This window comes from Centruroides vittatus, unplaced genomic scaffold (genome assembly GCF_030686945.1).
Source record: "Centruroides vittatus isolate TY-2023 unplaced genomic scaffold, ASM3068694v2 contig_979, whole genome shotgun sequence".
Classification (NCBI taxonomy): Eukaryota; Metazoa; Arthropoda; class Arachnida; order Scorpiones; family Buthidae; genus Centruroides; species Centruroides vittatus.
Window position 1 is genome coordinate 873,624 of NW_027122650.1, and position 26,377 is coordinate 900,000.

General features: G+C 27.2%; 1 protein-coding gene across 5 annotated transcripts in view; it reads left to right on the forward strand.

Moving 5' to 3' along the window:
• Positions 1–26,377, forward strand: part of LOC136985800 (alanine--tRNA ligase, cytoplasmic-like) — a 65,297-nt gene that overhangs the window by 22,674 nt on the left and 16,246 nt on the right. For 4 of the 5 annotated variants that reach the window (XM_067283155.1, XM_067283157.1, XM_067283158.1 and 1 more), the window contains 11 exons: positions 2,338–2,485; positions 4,113–4,215; positions 4,359–4,480; positions 7,364–7,508; positions 8,885–9,048; positions 9,477–9,593; positions 13,341–13,478; positions 16,157–16,297; positions 16,404–16,489; positions 17,558–17,753; positions 23,204–23,257. In XM_067283155.1, the coding sequence (XP_067139256.1) occupies positions 2,338–2,485; positions 4,113–4,215; positions 4,359–4,480; positions 7,364–7,508; positions 8,885–9,048; positions 9,477–9,593; positions 13,341–13,478; positions 16,157–16,297; positions 16,404–16,489; positions 17,558–17,753; positions 23,204–23,257 (1,414 nt within the window). The remainder of the gene's footprint in view (positions 1–2,337; positions 2,486–4,112; positions 4,216–4,358; positions 4,481–7,363; positions 7,509–8,884; positions 9,049–9,476; positions 9,594–13,340; positions 13,479–16,156; positions 16,298–16,403; positions 16,490–17,557; positions 17,754–23,203; positions 23,258–26,377) is intronic. The other variant, XM_067283160.1, reaches the window with a different exon arrangement.

A 26,377-nucleotide genomic window follows, 5' to 3' on the forward strand; every position in this document is an offset into this window, starting at 1 on the left:
AAAAGTTAATTAAACTTTTAGTTTTAGAATGTGTTTCTAATTTCGGATGCTACTGTTTAACAAGTATTTGAAAAACAATTTTTAAAAATTTTTAATTTGAAATAAGTGTTTATCTTAGCCTTCTTTGAGTGCATTTGATACAGGTTTTAGTATTATCTGATAATGGAGCTAAAGATGTACCAAAAAGCATTATTAATTAACACAGTCACTGCTGGTAGATAAACCCAATTTCCCTAACAATATATTGAAAAATTTTTCTCTTTCCATTTAATTATAATATGGATCCAAAATTTTTATATTTTGGATTCGGGACCTTAAAACATTTAAAAATGCAAAAAAGAAAATGTTATAGGTTTTTTTCTGTATGTATGAATGTTTGTGTATGTGTGGGAACAATTTTTTTCATCCACTTTGAAGCTTAATTCCTGTGCTTTTGCTGAAAATTTCTGAAATTTTGCAGGGAGGTTTGCATATTAGGGGAAATGTTCTTAGAAATTTCCAGGCAAATAAGACCATTGGTTTGGCTGATAGTAAGAGGGTGAGGGCCATATACCAAATTGCTTCCAAATTATGAAATATTTTTACTTGTACAGATTTTTAGTTTACCAAAAAATAAATTAATATATTTGTTTCAAATTTTTTCAAAAATCATTCCCACTCTCAATATTAACATTTTTCTGGTGTTTTTTTTATAACTTTTGATAGAATAAATCAATTGTTCTTTTTTTTTCAATATGTATGTAAATTAATAAAATAATTTTAAGAAATTGATATTTCCCTAACCCCAACTCATGGTCCAGGGTAAAAATATAAACTATTTTTTAAAATGAAATTCATTGAGATAAATTGTTATTATTAATCATAATTTTTATCAAAATTAAACTGAAAAATCTTTGTTGTTTGAATCCTGAAGAGATGGGGAAGGGTAATATTTTTAAAATAGCTAAATGACCCCCATTTTATGAGTAATCATTTGTATTAGTAATTTTATATGTGATCTGAAGACTTAAAAATAATGGTAACAATTATTAGGGATGAAAACAAAGAATAAACTAAAAAGCTAGTAATAATGTTGCCAGCTTTTTCCATAGAGAGAAAAAAGGACATGATGATTGTTCTAATAAAAGTTAATACACAGAATACTAATACCAAAACCAAAGGATAAAATATATTCTTTGAATTGTACAAGGAATGATAAAATCCACAGTTTTCTTATAAATACAGGATAAAATTTTCTTGGGTGATAATATAATCAAACTTTGAGAACACACACAAGCATCTTTAACATATTGGGTAAGACAGTGTAGGATGCTCCAAAACATCTTTGATGCTTAATGTGTTAAACAAATAAATTTGGACTGTTAATTTTTTTTACTGTTTATATATCCCTTTTATATGAAAAATATTTGAGTTGTTTATGTAATGAAAAGAACAACTCAAGCTTTTTGTACATTTTAAATTTTTTATTTTTCTGGAAATAAATTTTGTAATTATAGGATACAGTAAGCTCCCATACAATGCAGGGGATATGTTCTGCATTGTAAGAAATCGTGTTATAGGGAACATACATTATCAGACCAATTTATGCAAGTTCAAACATGTCTCTAAATTTTAACTGTTATCACAAAGGGGTCAAAGGTTTCCTGAACATTTTTCCAAAATTATAGAGGAAGGCAATTATATAGCAGAACAAGTCTATAATGTTGATGAGTTTGCTTTGTATTGGAAAAAAATGCCCAACAGAACATATATTGTGAAAAATGAGACTTCCACTTCTTGTTTCAAGGCATCAAAAGACAGGATAACTTTACTTTTGTGTTCTAATGCAGCTGGAGAACATATAACTAAGCCAATGTTAATTAATCATACATTAAAATCCATGTGTAATGAAAAACGTAGACAAATCAATGCTTCCTGTTCACTGGAGAGCTAATAAAAAAGCACGGATTACATGTGAAATGGTTTAAAAATTGATTTTATAACTGTTTTGTACCAGAGATCGAAGATTATTTACAACGAAAAAGTTCTTTTTTTAAACTGTGGGCTTCACTGTTTATATATAAACAACTGGTAAGTATATATTTCCACTTTCTAAACAAAAAATCTGAAACTATGTGAAAACATTAAATTTATCTTATGTATTATATGGGACTGTTTATCACGCTGTATGAGTTCTAGTTGCAAAATTTTCATTGTGTTATAGGAATTTGCTTTATAAGGGAGTGCGTTGTATGGGAGTTTATTGTAAATATAATTATACATGTTCAACAAATAGTTTGTGTGTAATTGAATTGATGTATAATATTTTATTTAAAATTTTAACTTTGTTTTAATTAGAAATTGCTTAAGAAGAATTATTAAAAAGGCAGTTATGGTTGCAGACAATCAATTAAAGGCATCTCCATCATTTGTGTCAACTCTTATTCCTTATGTAGTTGAAATTTTAGGAGAAGCCTTTCCAGAAATAACAGAGAATGTTGCAAAAGTAAGAAAATATTTTAAAATCTAATTTAAATTAAAATTATTTTAAACAGAAAATAATGTAATTGATTTAAAATCTTATTATTTCACAAAACCTAATTTATATGCAAGAAACTTCATGAAAAATATATATTGTAATTTGCTCAATATTTTAATTTTTTATCTACTAAAAACTATTTTAAAATGAATACCATACTGTCAAATAAACCGTTCAATTATAAAATCTACTTTATAATGAAAATATTTTGTTTTATTTTTTGAGTTTATATTTTTCTATTTTCTGCTTTGGTTTTTGTCAAATATCAAAGCATATCTTTTACAATATTCATAAAATATTATTATTTAAATAAGAGGATAATTTTTTTGAATACAGTGATGCCTTGTACTCTGAGTTTAATTCATTCTAGGAGGTCATTCAAACTCTGAATTGTTCAAACTCAAATTAATTTTTCCCATTAGAAATAATAAAAAGTGATTTAATCCATTCCCAAATCCTAAACACTACCTATTTTGATAAGCTTAAAACAGCAAGTACACATAATTTAAGGTAAAAATAACACAGTTAAATGCCATAGTAATAAATTAAAACACAAACAATAAATAAAATACATAAATACTATATAATAAAATTATGTTTACTGGTGACAGACTTTCAACTTTGTCATTTTAAACATAGCCACCTTATCAGCATATGTGTACTGCTTCCTTGTTTTGCCTTAAGTTCCTTTTTAATTTCAATAGTGGATATTACAACCTTCCTCTTAGACTCTTTTGCTTCCTGTTAATATTTAATTACTTGAGTGATTTAATTATAACAATTAAGAAATTTAACACATTATTGCTGTGAGATTGTATTCTTTGTTTAGAAGCTTATTTTACACTTTTTACTTCACAATTTATTTGAATAAAATCAAGTTGAAATGTCTTTAAATAAAAAGCATATCAAGCTTATTACATGTTGAGTTTTAGAAAGGATCAATGTTGTACAAACAGTAAAAGAAGTTTGTAATGTGTATGGAGAAGATGCTTATAAACTTTGAACGTGTAAAATGTGGTTAAAAAGTTCCAACATTCAAGAAATTTTGAACTAAAGGATTTAAAATGTACAGATTGCCCAAAATCTGTTGAAGAAAAATTGCAGGAAGAAATTGTTAAAAATCAACAAATAACACAATATATATGAGCAAACACATCAAAAATAAAGCAGAAAACCTCTAAAAACAAAAACAATGCAAGGCTGAGAGAGGAACACAACAAATTGCATTTATTCTTTGAAAGCATTTTTCACTTGCATGTAGTTCAAACTCCAAAGCAAATTTTTGTCAAATTTAGCATTTGAACTCTGAAGCGTGTAAAGTACAAGGTACCATTGTATTATAAGGAAGTAAGTAATAAAATCAGGTTACCAAAAAATTTTATTCACCATCAAGGATAAAATTTTGATATGATCTTAAAACTGTAATCCTGGAGTAAAATACAAGTGATTGTAATGCTTAATTAATAAATAAAACATTCAGAAACATTAATTAATAGCAAACAGTTTAAAATAATTTAATAAATATATATATATATATATATATATAATTTTTACTGAAATTATAAAATTATAGTTTCATAAATATATATTTTAGTCAATAAACATAATAAATGAAGAAGAAGAGAGATTACGTTATCATATAAAACAGACTGATAAATTTCTTGATAAAATTGCTTTAAAGACCAAATTTTTGTCAGGTAAATAAAGAACTCATATACAAGTATAGTTAAGTTTTTAGTACTAGAAATTTTTCAATTAAATTATAAAATTGTACATTATAATAAAGTTTTATTCATAATTAAAACCATATTGAAAAATAATTATCTATAATTTCATTCAGGAAATGATGCATTTCATTTATTTATTCAAAGTGGATTATCAGAAGATTTAATTGAAAAAATGGCCAAAGATAAAGGGCTAACTGTGGATGAATCTTTCAGAGAAAAAATAAAAATGAATTTGGCAAGTAGATCTTTTTTAAATTATTATTTTATTTATTTGAAAAATGCAATTATTTAGAAAACAAAAGTTTGAATTTGTGCTTTTTATTAGCTTTGAAACATTTTCTATCAACATACTTAACATAAAAAGACTAATATCAATTGCTATTGATAAATCATCTGTATCATGCTCACATTGAATTTTTAAAAAATTAAAATTTATTTCAGTATCAGAGTGATTGATAGATATTTATGTAAGGAATTGTATTTTCTTTCTTATTTAAATTTAAAATGTTATAATGTACTGTAATTATTAAATTTATTTAATATTTAAATTATTGAAGATAACATTTTATTAATCTTCACAACAATTTTATAGAATGTTTATCACTTACAAGGAGATGGCCAGACATTTGTAACTCTGATTTGAATGAAACTTTATGAGCATATAGCCCTAAACACAAATAGTTCCTTGTCTAAATAGGATCCACTTCTCATGTGTTTCTAAAAAATAGACATCTGAAAATTGAATGTTTACAATTGAATGTTTAGGATAGGTAGACTTGTAAGTCTACAAGTCTACCTATCCTAGGAATGGCAGTGGCTGAGTGGATAAGGTTCTAGATACTGGAGCTACATGATATAGGTTCAATCCTTTGCAATTTTTGTTTTTAAATATGTAACACTGTTATTTTATTATTTTACCATATCATTAGCATTATTATTATTCTTATTCCTCATGTTTAAAGCTTATAAAACAAAATTAAAAATCATGGTGTCTGTTTAGCAAAAATGAAGTTTCTGTAGATTTGACTCTTTTATGTTGTTAAATAAAATTTTTATTTCTTCATATTTGTTTTCAGATATGGTGGTATTGTTTTATTTGAAGTATAACAAACATGAGTGCATGAGGGAATTGTCCATAACATTGACAATGCTGCAGTTATGCTATCCTATTTTCATGTCAGACTTGTGTCTTTCATCCATGTGCAGTAACATCTGGAGCTTATTTGCTTGTGATGTTGTAGTATGTAACGATGAGTGAAAATATCAGAAAATAAATATGAAGAAATAAAAAGTGTATTTAATGTCATAAAAGAGTTAAATCTACAGAAAATTCGTTTTCAGTAAACAGGAAATGTCATGATTTTAAATCTTGTTTTATAAGCTTTAAATATGAGGAATAAGAATAGTAATAATAATGCTAATGATATGGTAAAACAATAAAATAACTGTTACATATTAACGAAAAAAAACTAAAGTTACAAAGGATCAAACTCATATCATGTAGCTCTAGTGTCTAGAACCTTATTCATTCAGTTACTTAGCCATTCCTAGGATAGGTAGAACTTCTAGACTTAAAAGGTAAACACTCAATTTTCATAGGTCATTTTCAGAAACACTTGAGAAGTGTGTCCTATTATTTGGATAAGGAACTATTTGTGTTTCAGGCTACATGTTCACCAAGTTTCATTTGAATCAGAGATGTGAATATCTGGCCATCTTCTTGTTAGTTCAATCTTTTATTTAAGTTTATTATTTTTGTAATAAAAAGTTTTAACTATTTTTATTTTTTACTCTGTACAAATCTCTACACTTAATTTATAATGAAAATGTAAAATTATTGTTTTTTTTTATTTAAAACATTCCTAATAAATTGAAACATTAGAGTATCATATAATTATGCTAAAGCAGTGTTTCCAAAAATATGGTACACATATCTCTGGGAGTATGTGAAAGATCTTCAGGTGTTACATGGCAATTTTTGACTATGTACTGGTACCATTGATGCATAGAATCATTATTAAGAAATATTACTGTAGTAAAGAATTATTTTAAATGTATATATTTTCCAATAAATTCTATATTTTTTATGAATTTTCCTATTTAAGTTGTGATAAGTGCTGCATTTGGAAGTTTGCTAAAAAGCATTTTTCCAAGAGGGTACACAGTACTTAAAAAATTTAAGGATACACAGATGTCAAAACCTTGGAAAATACTGCTCTAAAGCAGTGGTTCTTAACCTTCTTATACTTGCGGCCCACCAAATATTTCATAATTTTTTTGTGACGCCCATTTTTTTAATAATTTATATTTGTTAAATTATCTATAATAAATTGATTTTTTTATTATTGCTTTATTTTTTTATATAATAAATGTAAATCATAACTTTATTATTTCATTAACTATTTAAATAACATTCAAACTTCACAATTAAACATGAAAACTCATTAATTTTTAACAAAAAATAAGAAACATGTCGATAAATCGATCCAAAGTCGATGCTAAAACTAAACTAAAACACCCACAACTGGTGGTAAAGATTTTGCAAATCTTTTGCAAAAATATTTAAATTTTCAAAGCCTACTATTTTTCCTAATTATTTTTAAAATTACAAGCATTAATAGTTTCTTAAAATTGCTTTGGAATAAAAGAAGTAAATACTGCGGTGTAAGTAGCATATTTGCATTTATTTCTTCTGTACTAACAAAGTTGTATGTAGGAAGAAATAAAAAATAAATAAAAAAACTAAATAGGAAAACTTTATCTTTCTTATTTCATTTTTCAATACGATATTCGGTTATACATCAATTTCCTTTTTATTATATTCTGAAGGAAATTTTGCATAATTTGGCGGCCCCTGGCAAACTTCTTATGGACCCCCAGGGGGCCACGGCCCCCATTAAGAATCACTGCTCTAAAGAATACATTATTTGGTCTTTGAAAGATTTTAAATTTTAATTTATAAATTTCAAGAAAAGAATTAAATAGGTTCTATATAACTTTGTCCATTAATTATAATAATTATAAATAAAACTAAAATCAGTCAAGTGTGGTATCTTTTGAATATTTGTTGAAAAGTTTTTGAAGAATTTTCAAATATATATCTTAATTTATTTTTCAGGATAATTCTAAATCTGTAAATAACGAAAATCAGGAAAAACAAAACTACCCATCTTATCATGTTATTGAAGAATTAGAAAAAATGAAAATTCCTTGTACAAATGATGAATATAAATATAATTATACTTCCTGTGATCATCATTATAGTAAGAACATTTTTATTTTTATTTCATTATAGTGAGCATTTATAAAAGTTTATAGATTTTGGAATTAGCTTTAAAGAGGGAAAAAAACCAATCAATTTCAAGTGTAAAACTAAAAATAAGTTAAAATAAATTTAAAATATATTTAATATTCTGTTTAAGATGTTTAAGATTATTACATTCATTTTCAACAAGTACCAAAGTTTAAAACTAAGATCCATTTCTCTTATTTTCATGTTAAATGAAGATTTAAAAAGTGAATTAAAACAATTGATTTTTTTAATGATCCAAAAATATTTGAAAATATCAAAATTATTAATCAAATTTGTTTTTATTTCTTGTTAAATAAGTACTTTAAACTATCCAGTTAATAAGGTAATTAATGACTAATTAATATCATATGCAATAATATATAATTATATTTTTAACTTGGACTTTTAAGTTATGAAGTTGCTCTTATCTCTTTAGGTATGGTAATTAAAAAATTATTGACATTGAATTTATAATTATTAAATAAATTAAAATGAATTACTATTATATATATATTTTTAAATAAGATTTAATACAAATTACTTGTGGCATACTCATACTAACAGTAACAATTTTTCATAATTGTCACTTTTTGGAAATTATAGAAAAGCCATACAGTCAAACCTGTTTTTATGCAGTCTTTCTTTGTGCGATTTTTTTTATGCGATTTTTTTTTGTGTGGTATAGTTTGCGACTAGTCTCGTGCGATTTGTCATGTCTCATGTTGACTTATTATAGCTAAATAAACTTATTATAGCATAAATGAACTTATTATAGTAATATTATTGCATGAATATGCGAAAAATGAAATAATTTATTTTTTAAGTCAACAAAACACCACCTGGACAAAAATATGTAAAACAGACGATAGTTGAGCCGATGCAGTCAAGTGCTGACATCTGTTGTCAATAAATTCTATTTCGTACGGTTTTGAGTTATTTTCTATGTGAGACTCTCTTAAAATTTTTTGCATTTTAATAGTTTTTGCAACACAATTTAAAAAATATTTTTTAAATTGTGTTGCAAAAACTATTTTTTATAGCCACTCGTGAAGTTTCGTGTGTTTTTTTTTTTTTTTTTTTTTTTTTTTTTTTTTATGCGGTTCCTATCCACCGCATAAAAACAGGTTTGACTGTATTGTAGAGAAGTTCAATAACTTCAAAGATTAAATGTTATACTACATATTGTTTTAAGATATTTATTTATTATATGTAAACTTTATTATAGCATAATTATTTTATTAACTTTTATTTTGACTCAGAAATATTATCTTATTGACATTTAAACTTATTTTAATTCAGTTTAAATAGAAGTTTTATAACTAACTTAAACAAATTTTCTACTTTCAGGATTTGATCCTTTAGTGAGTGAAATTGTAGCAGTTATATCAGCTAACAGCAATTTAACAGATATAGTGCATGAAAATGGTTATTGCTGGTTATTAATGAAAGAGACTAACTTCTATTCAGAATCTGGTGGACAGATTTCAGATATTGGCAGCATTGCTGGACAGGTATGTATTTGTTAATTTGTATAATTTTTATATTTTATATTAATTCTTAATATTTTACTTTATATATTATTATTTGTTCCAACTTCATTATTATGAATTAATTTTATTTGACTTGTTTTGGGTTTTTTTTTTTTACTGAATACCTGTTCATTGTTTAAAAATTCCAAATTTATATCATTCTGTAAATTATAATGAGAATATATGATAAAAATCCCTTAAGATTTAAAATTTTATATTGTTATATTTATAATATTATATTTTATAATATTTTATTTTTTGTAATATTATATGAAAAAATTATTTTCTTTTAGTAATTATTTTGGTAATAATGATAAAAAAATTTTTTACTTATTAGAGTTATTAGCATTGATTTATAGATTATTTATTAAAGTTTAATTGTAGTAATTATGAATTAAATTATGTTTCAGGAGTTTTTATTTAAAGTTGAAGATGTTCAAAAATATCAAGATTATGTTTTTCATTGGGGCTTAGTACAGAAAGGAAATGCAGTACCTGGAATTGAAGTACATTTAGCATTTGATAAGGTTTGTATTTTTTTTAATCAGTAAAAGTAATACAATGTATATAACTTGTATTACTTGCAACTATAACTTATAACTTAAATTGCATTGAATAAAATACTAGAGTATAAAAATTTTCAGTGTTATCAATATTTGCTTGTACTCATTCTGGTAAATAAATGATGTTTATTTTCAAATTTATCAAAATTTGCTCATCTATAGTTGTGCAACATTCTATGTAAATATTAAAATCAAATTGTTTTAAAATACAATTATGTTGCTATACTTAGACTTACCATAATATTTTTTTTTTTTCAAACCAGGACAATTTTGAGAAAATACTCACAACAGAAAATAAAGCTTACTAGGATAAGTACCTATGATTGAAAATGCTATATAAAAAGTTGTTAAAAAACAATGAGTTAAAAGCAATTTTTAATAACTCAACAGAACATACCTTATTATTAAGAAGTTATTAATATTTATCACTAGTGTGAACTTTCTTTAAAAATTCTTTGTCACTTAAATCAATATTTTTAAAATATGACAATGTATTTGAGGAAATTCCTATTGCTACAAGGGTTGCCTTATGTTTTGCACATTTCAAGTGCTTCCAAGTGCCCACCATCAGTTACTGAAAATTCTGAAAAGCACAGTTCATATTTTATTTTGTCAATACAATCACAGACTTTTTAAAAAATGGATAATTTTTTTTTAATTATCAGTAAACACACCGTTTTTTTGGCATTTTGGAGATTAAATCAATTTAATGTACAGTACAAAATAATCACAAATGCTGACTAGCAATTTGAACTCGACTAAGATAGGACATGTGCAACTATGACGTGGCTAGTGTAAGTTTCAGAGTTGCCAACTCTAATTGAAACAAAATTCTAAAAAATGAAATAAAAATATCTGGATTTCATAGGCTATATGCTATTATAAATTCTGTGAAAAAATATCTGGATGAAAAAACAAGACATCTAAATTTATTAGGCCATATACTATAAATTTTGGAGAAAACATCTAGACAACATTAAAAGTATTTAGATCTAGATACAAAATATTTAGATTGGCAACAGTGAGTGTAACAGAGGGGATAATTTAGTTGCCAAATTACCATTTTTCCCACAGTTGCAATATTTTTACTTCTTGTATATTTGGCACTTTTAAAATTTCACCAAATAACCAGAAAAAAAATGACCAACTTGCTGGGATGCCAGGACCACATATCAAACTGGGACAATCCCAGTCAAAATGGGACATCTGATAAGCCTAGCTTTACTAATGAAATTATTTTGTCATCTGAAAGTTTTTATATCACTACAGAAAACTTGTATTTAACATTATTTAGATTGAGAATTTTATTATAAAGTAAATTTGAAATATGTTCTTATTTGAAACAGAAATAAGTTTTTGTATTTTATTAAAAATCAACTTATACGAAATAGAGCATTTATTGTAATTTAATAAATTAAATTGCAGATATGTTAGAAATAATTTTTTAAATGTTAAAATTTATGCAGTAACTGATAAGTCTGTAATTATATTTGAAAATATTATATAAATATATAAATATCACATATTACATGATAATTTTGCTCAATTACACAAGGCTGTGTACAGCTGTTCAAACAAACACCTTGTTATTGAAATAATGATAGCAATGTATGAATCATCCACTATACAGCCCAGACTTGGTGCCAATGACTTTAATGTGTTCAGGTCCCTAAAAAAACTTACATTTGTTAATTCCACAAGAAAGTATATACAACTGCTTATACTCCCATATGGAATTTGAAAGTGTTAGATAATTGTGAAAGAGTGGTACTGTAGTGTTTTTGTTTATTTCTACTGGTGTATATGCATTAAACAGGATTTGTAATTCTGGGAACTAGCTTTTATCAATATCAAGAAAATCAATAACAAAATCCACACACAGCTTGACAAGCCAGTTTTCTCATTCAGTTTTTAAAATTCTATTTGAAACTTTTCTGTTCTGATTTTTGAATTTTTCTTGTATTCCAAACTGAGTAAATTTAAAAGTGAGTCATCACTGACATATGACATTGGACACTACAAGTTCTGATCACTTTCTTTTCACAAGGCAATACATACGAAAACTGGTACTGTCTTATGATAAACATTTGAATTGTCTGGGAGACTACTTGAGAAATAGATTCTTGCTCAATCTTAAGTTTGTGCTTTAATAATGCAAGGTCCTTATTGTTCAGTGCTGTATTAACTTAGAATCACAAACTTGGCTGAGTAAGTAATGAATACAGTAAGGAAGAAACTAATTAGATTCTTGTTCTGATTTTTTGTTTGTTCTATTAAGCATAATTGGCCAATAGCACAAGTTTATTTCTATAATTTCTTAAATAACAAAACACAATTTTTTTCAAGTAGTTATAATTAGTTTTAGTTTGTGAATTATTCCAAAAATATTTTGAATAATATTTTTGAATTGGTTAACTTTAATAGAGTTTAGAAACTGTACTAATAAAGGCAGAAATGTTTATGTTGCCTTTACAGTCTATATTTATTGAAAATTTTATATAATAAGTATATTTAGTAATGAAATATCTATTTTATAGTCATAAAATTGAAAATCTTATTTTATGCAAATTATTATACAGAGTGGTTATGAATTATTGAGTGCATTTTAGGAAGGAATAAAAAAATAACAGACAAACATAGGGACCTATGTTTTATTTCAGATGATAGAGTAGCTGTGAAAGTTTGTGCTGATCTTGACTGAACATAGTTGGTGCTATGATGGAAAATTAGGGAACCTTTTCCAAGCTTACAGTGACTAGCACCACCTTGATATGTTGTAGGGTTATGCGTGCAATACCGCAAATCAAATACTGACAACTGAATGTTTACTTCTAGCAAGGTGGGGCATCTCTACACTGGGGTTTAATTGTTTGGGACTAGCTACAGGAAAAATTTCCTGAATGTTGGATTGGCTGCAGAGAACCAATTTCCTGGCCACCTCAACTTCCCAACATTACACCACTAGATTTCTTTCTTTGGGGATTTGTCAAAAGCAGGGTGTACAACAAAGGTTTGCAACATTGAAGAACTGAAAAGATGATTGGTGAAGTCAGTGGAGGGACTGTTGAAATGCTCTGTAACACATGGTGCAAAATTGAGTGCTGCCTGAATATTTTGTGTGTTACACATGGAGCTCAGATAAAATTTATTTAAAATGTAAAATATGTTATTTAATGGCCTGTTAAATAAAACAGTGTACATGTGAATACTTTACCATGTTCTTTTTTTTATTTCTTCCTGAAATGTACTCAATAATTTATAACCATCCTGTATTACCTGGTAATTTGGCCATAATAATTTGTAATGCTTAAGAAAAAAAAGATGACATAAATAGAACTGGAAAACTGTTTTTAAATATTACTTTAACAACAGGACAATAAATAAAAACAAACTGTAATTTAAAAATTGCAAGCATTTTCAGTAAGTTTGTGCTTTACTTTAGTTGTATTTCATCTTTTGTTTGATGATTGTAAGTTTTATTTTACTGAACATGTTTGCAGTTCTTAGTTGTGTTGTGTTTTTATTAAAGTAATATCAAAAGATTATTTGTTTTCTGTTTTATTTAACTGATGCTTAACTGTAACTTATTAAATAAAATTTTTTAAGAAAAATAAATATTCTGTAAATTTTTGTTATAACCATTTTGTTTAACTTTAAATGCAAGTCTTTTTCTAAACATGTATAATTTTTTTTATTACATCTTAAATTTAGCTTCATAGAGTTAGATGTATGAGAAATCATACAGCCACTCATATATTACAAGCTGTTCTAAAGCAAATATTTCCTTCAACACATCAGACATCATCATATATTGGCCCATCATATTTTCAGTTTGGATATAGTGCTAAAGTGAGTATTGTTTCACGAGTTAATTTTAATAATTTTTATAAATTAAAAATTATTTATAGTAATTTAAATCCGGCTATTTTTCAGCAAGAACATACTGATAGAGCATACTGGCAGATACATAAAAAGTATCGGTAGCCTGTATATAGTATTGGCAGTTGTTCACTAAAAACAATTCTATATATTCAGTCACCATATATGCATACCAATAGTAATTTTTTAGAAAAAGAATACTGATTTTAAACTATTTGCATTTCATCATTTAGTAAACAATTTTTTGTTGTTCATTACATAAATTTAAAAAATGAGAATTATCAAATGTTATAAAATTCAATAATTTTTAGAAAATAATTAATTTTAAATTATTAAATGTAATAGTATTTATATAATAGTATTCATTTCAAAGTGTATCTTATCACTTGAAAATTACATATTGTTTAGTATGTAATAATTGTTGTTAAAAATTTTATTTGCTATTCAAAAAAATTTATTTTGTTAGGAGAGAAGTTGAGAGTTGAGTTATTAAAGTTGAATATAAAATTTAATATTGAGAAATTTAGACATAAAGTTAAGTACCAGTTTAAAAATTACTTGATTTATTGTTAAGTGCCTGTTACTTATCTGTGGGTAAGTAACAAAGATATTTCTATTTCTTTACAAAGAATATGTAAATAATGCTGTCAGGAACTGAAACTCAGCATCAATGTATGTTTTTGGAAAACTGACGGACAGAACTTTCACTTTCAACAGTTCATATAAAAACAAAATGTGCAATTAGAAACATGTAATTAGCATGTGTGTTTCAAAATTGTTTGAATATTCTCAGCAAACTACAGTGTATATGATAATATATTTAGAAAAAAAATATAAAAACAGATTTCCTTGAGTCTGACAGATTGGCACACAATGAAATTTTTTAGTATGGTTTATATTCTATAAAAGATGATTATAATTCAAACCAATTTTCAGAAATATTTCTAAGGTTGAATAAGTGATACTTTACCTAATCTCATCATGTTATTTGTAGCCTATCAATGGAATACTGCTATCTAATATTACAGTGTGATAAGAACATGTTGCCTTAAGTAGATTCCATCTTTCAACTTCTTTCTTTTAACAAAATAATCACATCAAACTTATATTGTTAATTTTGATTATTAACATTAAGTGTTTTGAGAGAGAAACTCTCATAACCAGGTGAAATGAGAGTGGAGAGGAACTGTAGATTTTTTCCACTGATTTTTTCCTGGAGAAAGTGACTCATAGAGGTTTCTACTCCTATGAATTAGTATTACTTTTAGTAAAATAATACAAAAAAGTAAAATTTTTAAGACTATTTTATTAATTAAAAGAAACATTCTTATACATTTCATTTGTTCAAAAATAAATGACAAAAGGTGCCCATTTTATCACTAGCCTCTCCATACAAGCTCTTAATGACCCTGCTCATCATCAGAATGCTCAGAATTCTATAAAATCTACTAAATATTTAGAAAAACAACTAAAAGTTTTCAGAAATTTAACTGTTTTAAGAAATGAATCTTTCAGAAATTTGTAAGTTTTTAATTATTTATTTTTTAATGTTTGTTAAAATATTGCTTGAAATAATGAAGATTCATCAAATCTTTTTATACTTTATAAAACAAAAAACATTTCTTCTTTATATATAAGAAGCATGATTACGGGATGTATCTTCTAAAAACACCAAATAGATGTTGAATGAGAGAGTCAAGATAATATAACAGACCAGAACTGGATACTTGAACAGAACAGCACAGAGGAGACAAAACTTCAATAAAGGACTCCATGACTAAACTTAAACCAGAAAAATCATGAAAATAATAAAGGAATAAATTTTTAATGTGATATAAAATCTGGTAGTGGATAATTTGTAAAATTTTTAAACTTAAAATTACATGGATATTGAAAACATAAGAAGCATGAGCAGTTGTTCTATTTGAACATTGAAATTCTTAAAATATAAATGTATGGATCTGATGATGAGATTTATAGGTCCTGAAAAGTGTTTTATATCATGTTAAAAGTTGAATCCTTTATTATTTTTATGCTTTTTCTGATTTAAATAGCAGAGTGATGATGATTTAAATGATTTCAAATGATAAAAACAACTACTAATTACTGGTTAATATTAACAGTAATAGTCTATTAAGTCACTAAACCAATAAACCAGAAAAATAACTCAATTTCAAAAGCAAATGATTTTGTCCATTTGTAAAAGAACATCTTCAGGCTGGTGTTCTAAATTCAAATTGCACATTTTAAATGGACCTTAATCTCTGTTGCTGATGAGAGGATAGTTGACAGTCACTGATTGGTGGAAAGATTAATTCAAATTTACTATGTTTCATTTACCATACAATATTGTTTCAGTTTAATATAAAAAAATTTAAATGCAAACAATACAGAATATATTAAAAATGCTTATGAAGTTATTTAAAATGTGAATGTTTTTGAATGAGTATAATTGACTTTTTGTATCATTATAATGCCAATTTTAATGCCACTTTTATGTACATTGTTTAATGGCTTTTTATTAATTTTTAATCACTGTAAAAGTCTGTTTCACGTCTGTCTTTCTGTTTGTTTATTATATTAACTAGTGGGATTGCCCTTCTATTTCTAATAGCTTAATTTTTATTAATTAAATATTTTTATTCAAGAATGCCTTGACTGACAAACAAATAGAAATGATTGAATCAAATGTAGGATCATTTATCAAGAATCAAATTGACATTACAAGAAGTGTACTGCCATTACAAACAGCAATGTTGGAACCAAATATTACTACTATGCCACAAATGGTGAGATTTTATTTTAAATATTAATACAGTTGATAAGTTTAATTTTTGGTTATTAATTGTATTGAAAAATTCTTAAAATGAATATAAAACATTTTAAATCTTTCAGATTTATCCAAATATTGTTAATGTAATAACTATAGGCAAAGATAGACCAAAGAATAATTTATTTTCTGCAGAACTTTGTTGTGGAACGTAAGTAATTTAATTTTAATACCTATATGAATAACTGAATTTAGTAACATTTTTAAATCTATTTGTAAGTAAAATATAAATTTTAATGATAGTTTAACTGTTGATAATTTAAATTTCTGTAGCTATTGAAAAAACAAAACTAATTAATTTGTTATTCATAACAACACTATCATATTTATTTATTTTATTATTTTAAATAAAATTAAAAGTTTCAAAATTCAATAAGGAAATTTAGAATATCAAGCAAATGATTTTGACTTTTTAAGCCATCCTCAGATAATAAATACTTAAATAGAACAATTTGAATATATATAAAGTTTAAACTTTTATTCATTCCACATATTTAACATATATTTTAAATAAATTTGTATTTATTATACAAGTAAGTATTATAAACGTCATTGAAAATAAATACTTACAGCCAAAATATGTATTGAACAACAATAATTTATTTCTATAAATTCCTTATGTGAATTAACTAGTAAAAAATATTATCTTTGGATACGAAATAAACAGCTGGATTTTCTATCATTCTACTTATAGCTGATTAATAACTAAGTTGGCTAGAAGTAGGTCACTAAGCTACCATCTCGCTTTAAAACTGACAGAGATAAATAAATTTAATTTAGAAAATTCTGGAAGAAAATTCTAAATTAAATAAATTTTAGTTTAGAATTTAAATAGAATATTCTGGAAGAGAATTAATTTTATGTTAAATGTATTCATTTTTTATTATTAAATTTAATGTGAGATATTAGTTTAACTGTCTACCTCTAGCCAAATTACTTAGCCTTAAGTAGCCTGAAAAATAATCTACCTGTTTGTTTGATATATAACCAACACTAATAATTTAAATATGTTGTTGTTCTCAGAAATCGTCAAATGTAAGAGATCAAATTTTTTAAAATTATTTTAGCTATCAGCATATTTAAAATTTTATTATCAGAGATATATCAAAATAAATATTATTTTGTTGAAATTTTAAATATTTTTTAAGGCTTAATTTTTATATTATTGGGACTAATAATTTAATTTTAAAATGAATTAAAAATATTTGTGTATTTATAGACATCTACATAACACCAGTCATGTGAGTTCTTTTGTAATTACCTCTCAAAGAAAAGTAAGCCAAACTGAGAGATCTCTACATGTTGTAACAGGAAAACAAGCACAGTCAGTTATTGGTTTTGGAAATAGATTAATGGAAGAAGTTCTACAAATGGAAAAAATTGTTGAAAAAGAAGAATTAAAGCAAGTAGATAATGTAAATAAAAATATAAATAACAATGTTCAATAATTACAGTAGAAACTCTCTTAACTTGCCTCTACCTAATCAATCCATCAGAATAATCAATTTCTTTAATTTTATAAATTCCAGTAACAGTGAGATAAACACTGAGGCAATAAACATTTTTTGACATAGACATTATATAAATATGATCACTTTAATCCTGAATTTTATAAAAATTGAGAATTTAAAATTTATTTTAATTCAGGTTTAGTATAACAAAAGTAAAAGTTCTCATTTTCAGCTTCCATTTAACTTGATGTTAATTAATATGCTGCCATCTAAAATGTTAAAACTGAAAATTAAAATTTTTTATAAATGAATGTACAGTATAGACCTGTTCTTTGATGATGAATTTTTAGAATGCTAAATAACTTTATTATAATTCTCCATTTTCAGCAATTTTTTTCGTTTTGAATAACAGCTGTTGCTAATTAGGTTGGTTAAGAAGGTTTCTGTTGTATAAATGTTTTTATATTATGTAAATCATTCTAGTTGTTTAATGTTAATATGGAATCCTAATTTCATTAATGGATTAAAAAATGTCTAATATAAATTATATAGATTATAGAAATTAACTCAACAAGGAGAAATATTAAACATTTGCCTATTTAATGTTTCTCTCGTGTATTTTAAGAGCATGCAACTTGTAAACTGTTTTTATTTCATTGAAATCTAAAAGTATAAAATACATAAACTCAGAAAATTTACAAAAATTCTCAAATAGACAATACTTCAAAAAATGTATTTATTATGTGTAAAAATATTTATTATTTCAGCTATTTTATCAAATGTAGAATATGCAATTATAGTAGAGCATCGATTATTCGACTCAATTGGGGACTGGGGTTGGTCGGATAACTGAAAAAAACTGATAACTGAACAGTATGAAAAAATACATTATTATTGGGTTGTTCGGAAAGTTCGTAGTGATTGTTAAGAGAAATAAAAGAAATTGTTTTAATACTAAAAATATACTTTTATTCCATTATGTATGCGCCATTGTTTTTAATGACGTGTTGCCATCTATGGGGCAGCTTCATGATACCCTCTTCGTAGAACTTTCCAGTTTTTTCCGCGAAAAACTGATCCACGTGGTTTTTGCAAGCTTCCAAAGTATCAAAGTTTTTATCATGAAGGGAATTTTGTAGAGAACGGAACAAATGGTAGTCCGACGGGGCAAGGTCGGGTGAGTAAGGGGGGTGGGGTAAAACATCCCAGCCTAGTTCCAATAATTTTTGGCGTGTTCGTAAAGACGTGTGAGGTCTGGCATTATCTTGGTGAAACACAATGCCTTTTCTATTGGCCAGTTCCGGACGTTTTTCTTTAATTGCCATGTTCAGCTTATCCAATTGGGAACAATACTTATCAGAATCAATTGTTTGATTCTGTGGAAGCAGCTCATAGTACAGGATTCCTTTCCAATCCCACCAGACAGTGAGCATGACCTTCTTTGGATGAAGACCGGCCTTTGGAGTTTTTAATGGTGATTCATTTTTCTTACCCCACGATCGTTTTCAGCTGATGTTGTTATAAATGATCCACTTTTCATCACCTGTCACTAAACGCTTCAGAAAAGGGTCATTTTCATTTCGTTTTTCAAGAGAATCACAAATGGAGATGCGATCCAGTAAGTTTTTTTCCGTTAAGTCGTGAGGTATCCAAATGTCATAACGATTCACGTATCCGAGCTTCTTTAGATGTTGAAATACAGTACTGTTTGATGACTTCACTATGTCTGCAATCTCTCGAGTTGTGTAATGAGGGTTTTCATCCAATAATGCTTTGATTTGGTCCTCTTCAATAACAGGAGGTCTTTTTGAGCGAGGAGCATCTTCAAGACTGAAATTACCCGTTTTAAATTTTGCAAACCACTTTCGAACAGTTGATTCTGATACAGCACTCCCACCATAAACATCACATATCTTTTTTGCTGTTTGTACAGCATTTTTGCGTTTACGAAAAAAGAAAAGAAACAAGTGTCGATAATGCACGTTGTTCGCATCCATTTTTGCAATGAGCCAAATTAAACGCTATTTGAATAATCTTAACGGTTTTTTTGTAACGGACGTGTCTCAAGGTCATTTATCGTAATATTCATTGGTTTGTACAATTCTAATCATTTTTGCGTCAATCGGTGTCTCAACTGTCGGCTATCAAAAATCGCTACGAACTTTCCGAACAACCCAATAGTATAGTATACTAGTATATCGCTATTAACCTATTTTGCGTTGAATTTCATCGATATTAAGCCTAACAAAATTTTTTTTAAATAATAATCGTCGCTATTGAATCTTTAAAAATTATTTCTTTATCTTGCACAAAATAAATACAAAAATAAAGACAAAAAAGAAAATTAAGCCTGGTTTAAATACTGGCCTCCCTTTCATGGTCGAGCCAGTGTTGCCAGCTAAAACATGCAAAAATTTAACAAAAATAATATTAAAATAGCCAAGACATAGCCAAATATTGTAGCGTCACATCACTAGCGGACATTTGAATTTGTGGACTAGGATGCGGTCGGTTAACTGATGTGACGGTTGATCGGGGGTCGGATAATCGATGCTCTACTGTATGTTCATGTTTTAAGGCATGAGATGAAAATTAATGGGAATTCTTTATCCTTTTTTGGGGGAAACTGTTGATTTTAAGTGTAAATCAGCAACTTTGAGTTGATTCTGAAGATTTTTTCTATAAGCCTGCTTATGCTACTGATTTTTTGTAATACTTAATTGGAAAAGTTATCCATATTTATGATTTAAACAGTTTTTTTTATAATGTTAAACAATGCACATATTTTCATTGCATGATTCTTGATGCCTGATGTAGATAGATATCTGCAGATACACATAATTATAAAAGATAAAACACTGACATATTTTGAATAAAAGTGAATTATCTAACTCCAAATTAACTAATTCAAATTAGAAATAATAGAAGAATCTTACAGAAAAATATATATATTTTTTTGACTATACTTACATACATAGATGAGTCTTAATCCATTTTTTGTCCTTTCACATGCTGTTTGAGGCAATAACAATTCCATCGATGAAGTCGATCTTTCTTTGTAGGCTACCATTCACCAAAAAATGTAAAATAGTTATAAAAGTCCTCTAGCAGTAGCCAGCAAATAAAATTAATAATTAATTTTTCGGCAAATGGTAGCCTACAAAGAAAGGTCGACTTCACCAATGGAATTGTTATTGCCTCAAACAGCGTGTGAAAGGACAAAAAATGGATTAAGACTCATCTATGTATGTGTAGTCAAAAAGAAATATATATTTTTCTGTAAATTTCATTTGTCCTGGCAAATTTTTATTTAATAGAAGAATCTATTCTTGTCATTAGCATTGGCACCAAATTAACTTCCTATAGATATTTAATTCTTTGCTATCTATTTCTACTTGTGAAACCAATAAACAATATTTTGGTGTTTTTATATTATAGATTCAATTAAATTTGTTTTAAATATCATCAGTTAGTATATATCAGAAACATTAATGCAAAACATTTTTTTTAAATATTTTCAGAAACTTAAATCTTAAACTGTCATAAAATTTTTATGAATTCATATTCCAAGTGAAACTTAACAGTGTAGTTAGCATTAGTACTTTTTAATACTAGAAATACTTTCTTAGTATTCAGAATGTGAAAAGAATTATAAAAAAAACTAATACAGACAACAGTGTTATTTTCAGTTTATATTTTTCATTGATTTGTAGTGTTGCTCAAATGACATTTCAGATTATGAGTTTAGTTTTATGAGACTCACTAGTTTAAATTTTTTTGTTTTCATTTAGATTTAGAAATTTATCATTAGTTTCAGTAACTAAAATTTCTTTAAGGTCAAATTGTTAAACTAGTGGTGTTTCCTTTTGAAAAATAATATTGCTTAATGAGACCTGAATAGTTTCAATCTTTACTTTACTTTAATATATAGACAACAATAGATTACCGTATTTAACGGACTATAAGATGCACTTTTTTCTTCGAGAAATTGCCTCCAAAATTCAGGTGCGTCTTATACTCAAAATTAATATAAAAATGTCCAGTGTTTGATTTAAAATTCCCGCCAGAGGGAAACCTATCTCTATCTGGTAACATTGAATTCAACTGGCAGCAGCAGTGCACTGATGCGACAAACATGAGTTACGGGGATTCACAAGCTTGCTAATACTGTCTCCCTCCCGCCCCGCCATCACAAACCCAGAATACCGTCTAGCCTATAATGCGTCATTGCAGTCTACGGTGCCAGTGAACTTGAGTTGAAAGTGATTTGTGTTATCGGTAACAGTACAATATTTTTGTTAGTAGCTAGTTTCGTAATGGAAAAAAATAAAAGGTACTGGTATTCATATGATGCAGGTTATAAATTGAAAGTAATAGCATATGCAGAACATGGAACATGGTTTTATAAACTAAGAATTTTTTTTTAGTCTGGCTTTGCGATCTAATAATAAAAATGATAAAAATGTTATTTTTTAAAAAAATTACTTAAAAATTAAGGTGTCTCTTATAGTCTGTAAAATACGGTATATCCCCATGTTTATTATAGACCAATGAATGTTTATTTTTTTTCACTGGATTTTTAGAAATTTATTTATTAATTTATTTTGAAATGATAAGTTATTGAAGGAATATAAATAAGAAAAGTTATTGAAGAAGTATTAACAATTTAAATTGTGAAATGAAGTTTCTAAAAATGGTAAATTTAATAATAAATTTGATATTTGTATTAATGAGGATAGCTATATGTAAGATCAAAAAGTATAATTGTTATAAAAATACTCCTTTATATAATAACTTAAGTTTTAATATATATCATGTTAATATTTTGGAACTGGAATATAAACAGAATAATTACAAACATTTAAGAATTAGTAAATATAAAATAAACATTTTAAAATAATTTATTTTTGTAAAATAATCACAAGCAAAACAACCTTTTTAACCAGTAACGATGATGCTCGACTTTAAACTTTGAATGTTCAAACATTCAAAGTTTAAAGTCAAGCATCATCATTCTAATGTTCCAATTTTTGCAAGTTATTTTATTTTAACACCCGAGGCAGGCCTCAGTGAAGGCCGAAAACATTCAGAAACTGTGTTTAAGTTCAATTACTGGTTAAAAAGGTTTTGTTTGTGATTATTTACTCACCCCAGTAAGTTTGAGAAGAAGACTGTTATAATTTTCGTAAAATATGTAAGCTTATATTTTTATAATTTTAAATAATAATATTTCAAAAATTTTGATATTTTGTTTATCAAATTCAGTTACTGATTTAACAACAGGATAAGAAGCAAGGTTTTATTACAATATTTTAATTCATGTGAAAAATTATTAAATGAGTAATATAAAAAAAAAATTTTTGAACATTTTTGGTTTATTAAAGAAGTTAATTTAAAAACATTTTATGTTATAGATAGAACCAGATCTAATGAAATCTGTAATTATGGATATAAAGCAAGTGAGAAAAGTAAGTAATTTAAATTATTTTTTAAAACTTTTAATTCAAAATTTGTTTCAAAAATTCTTTATAATTATATCTTGTAAAAGTATGTTTTTGCCAAATTAAGATAACAATTTGCTATTTATTTAATAATTACATTTCTGGCTCTTGATAATTTCTGATATTCAAATGATTTGATGAATATGTATTTGAACCTGTTGAAAATCACTTTATTTTATAAATGAGCAAAATAATAATAATAATGTAATTTTTCTTCCTGTTTTTTCATTAATTTTTGCATTATTACCATATCTTGGTTTTGAATTGCTCAATATAATTGTTTGACTTCTGATAATGAGTTTTATAACTGGGAGAGCTTTTTCTTTATCTCTTTTGTAATATTTACATCCTAAGTTTATACATGGATGAGTCAAACATAAGCTGAACTTTTAATATAATTTGTATTATTTAGCATGAAAGTATTTGTAAATCACTTTCAAAAAAATATGTCCTCTGCAGCTACATACTTCTGCTAGCACTTGTATTGTCAAAGCAGTACCAGAAGCTATTTTTTATGATGGTCTTTAAGAGCTGTAGTTATCATGACCTACAGCTTTGCTTCCACCAGTCACTTCTGGTCAGCAAATAGCTGATCAAGGAAGCACAATGATTCTTTCCTAATCTTCTTACAGCCCTTACAGACTTATCTGTTCCCTAAAATTGAAAAGATGCAGATTAAGTAGTAGAATGGAAGTAAACAACAAAGCCATTATAGATGTCACAAAAAATAGCCTCCAGGACTACTATGACAAGTGGTATATACATGCTGACAGAAATCTGTAAGTGCAAGAGCTTATTTTGAAGGTAGTGGGTTTAAGAACTTGTACATTATATAATAAATAAAACAAACCAATCATTTGGCACAATTTTATTTATAAAAATTAATATACTCTGTGTTTACGACGAAAATGGACTGTATACAAGCACACACAATAATTGCACTATTAAAACAACTTTATTACTCACAACAATCCAAAACACTGCGATAATACTGCCCGGACTCCTCTCGAATCCGTTCCACAGCCAAGATGGCGTCCACGCTCTCAGGAACAACCAAAAAACGCGCGAAACGAAAGCGCCCTCTCACAACATTAAAGTTTTCCAACAAAAAATAAAAAATAATTTAAACATTACTTTAAACATTACCCCCAGCCTTGACACCTGCAAGGTATCAATTACCTGTAGCTGGAGCAAACCGACAATCATTCGAATCGTAAATATTACTTAATTATTACTGGGTAGTGGACACAATTTTGTAACTGGTCTTATTAGCTTTCCAGTCAACGTGAATACAGTAACAACTCTTACGCGACCATCACTACCAGGATGGGTCTGTATAATACGGCCAATTTTCCATTGGTTTGGAGGAAGTTGTTCATTTTTTAGTAACACAAGGTCACCAATTTCCAAATTCGGTGAGGAACGATACCATTTACGACGTTGTTGGAGAGTTGTCAAATACTCTGCATTCCACCGTTTCCAGAAGTGTGAAACTGTTTGTTGTACTAGAGTCCAACGTTTCAGTCTAGGGAGAGCTATATCACTCAAATCAGATTCTGGAATAGCAATCAAGGGTGCACCTATTAAAAAATGACCATGAAGAAAACCTTTTAACTCCTTATTCACCGAATTTTCCCCGTAAAAATTTAAATTAATGATTAAGAATAATTAAAAATAATTAAAAAATAATAAAAACGAAAAAAAACGAAAGAAATGTGTTAATTTTGAAGAAAAAGCTTCAAAGTACAATTTCCTTTTTCTCGCCTATCCGCGAAATCTGACACTGATGAGTCATTGTTTACACAGCTGGATGACCTTGAGAACAGCTGGTGTCGTCTTTCGCGGGACATTCTCATGAAACTCTCGGGAGGAGAAGGGTAAAAAGTAGGGTGAATACTAGATGGTGGTATATTTCTAAATATTTTTTTTTAATTACGATTTTAATTGATATTTCCGACCCCCCGACTTAATTAAACGTAATTATAAAAAAATCTATTAATTAAAAAAATTAAAAAACTATTGGATGTTGTTTTTGACATCAGAAAATAGCTTTAAATAACTTTACCGAAGTAAAATCGACGCACTAGAAGTTTAGAAGGATGAATGAAGTTCCAGAAAAAAATCCCATAAAAAAACAATTAAGCGTTAATTACGGTCATTAAAGGTTAATTAAAATCGCAATAAAATTTTTTCGCGCGGGTAAAAATTTTTCAAAAAATTTGGAGACTTAGAAAACATTCCAAAGATCAAAAAATTTTTTTCCGGGTCCCAAAGTACCGTTTTTTTGTAAAGCTATAAAATTTTGCCCGAGTTATCTCGGGTTTGGACGTCTATGCACGTCAATGGTCGTTAAGGGGTTAAATATCCCATCTTCTTCAACTTCACAAGTAGCCGTCGTGTATGTCTTCTTCTCCTCAAGGTATATCTTCTCATCATCATCAACAGATTTTTCAGAACTTTTGGTCTGAAAAATTTCAGGAGACCAAAGTTCAGGATTAATCTGTCTTAACCAATCTGGTCCCTGGAACCAAATCTCACAGTTAACTAACTCAGAAGGAAGAAATCCTCTTGTCGCACAGTCCGCAGGATTATGACTTCCACCAACGTGTCTCCACTTCATGGTAGGAATTGCGTTCTGAATTTTTTCGACTCTATTGGCAACAAACAGTACCCAACGATAAGACTCAGATGAAATCCAAGCTAATACAACGGTGAAATCCGACCATGCAAATATGTCACGTATGGGAACATCAAGATACTTCAATACTGTTTGCAATAAATTAGCCAATAGGACAGCAGCACAAAGTTCCAACCTGGGAAGAGATTGTACCTTAAGAGGAGCAACCTTGGTTTTGGATGTCAGTAAAGTGACCTTTACGTCACAATTAGTTGACATTGTTCTTGTATAGACTACAGCACAGTAAGCCTTCTCTGAGGCATCGCAGAATGCATGGATATCAAGGACGTTTAACCTTGGAAGTGAAACAAACCTCGGAATCTTTAAGTTCCCAAGAAGGGTTAACTCATTTCGAAATAACTTCCACTTATGCTCCACTTCAGCAGTGATGGGCTCATCCCATGAAAGTT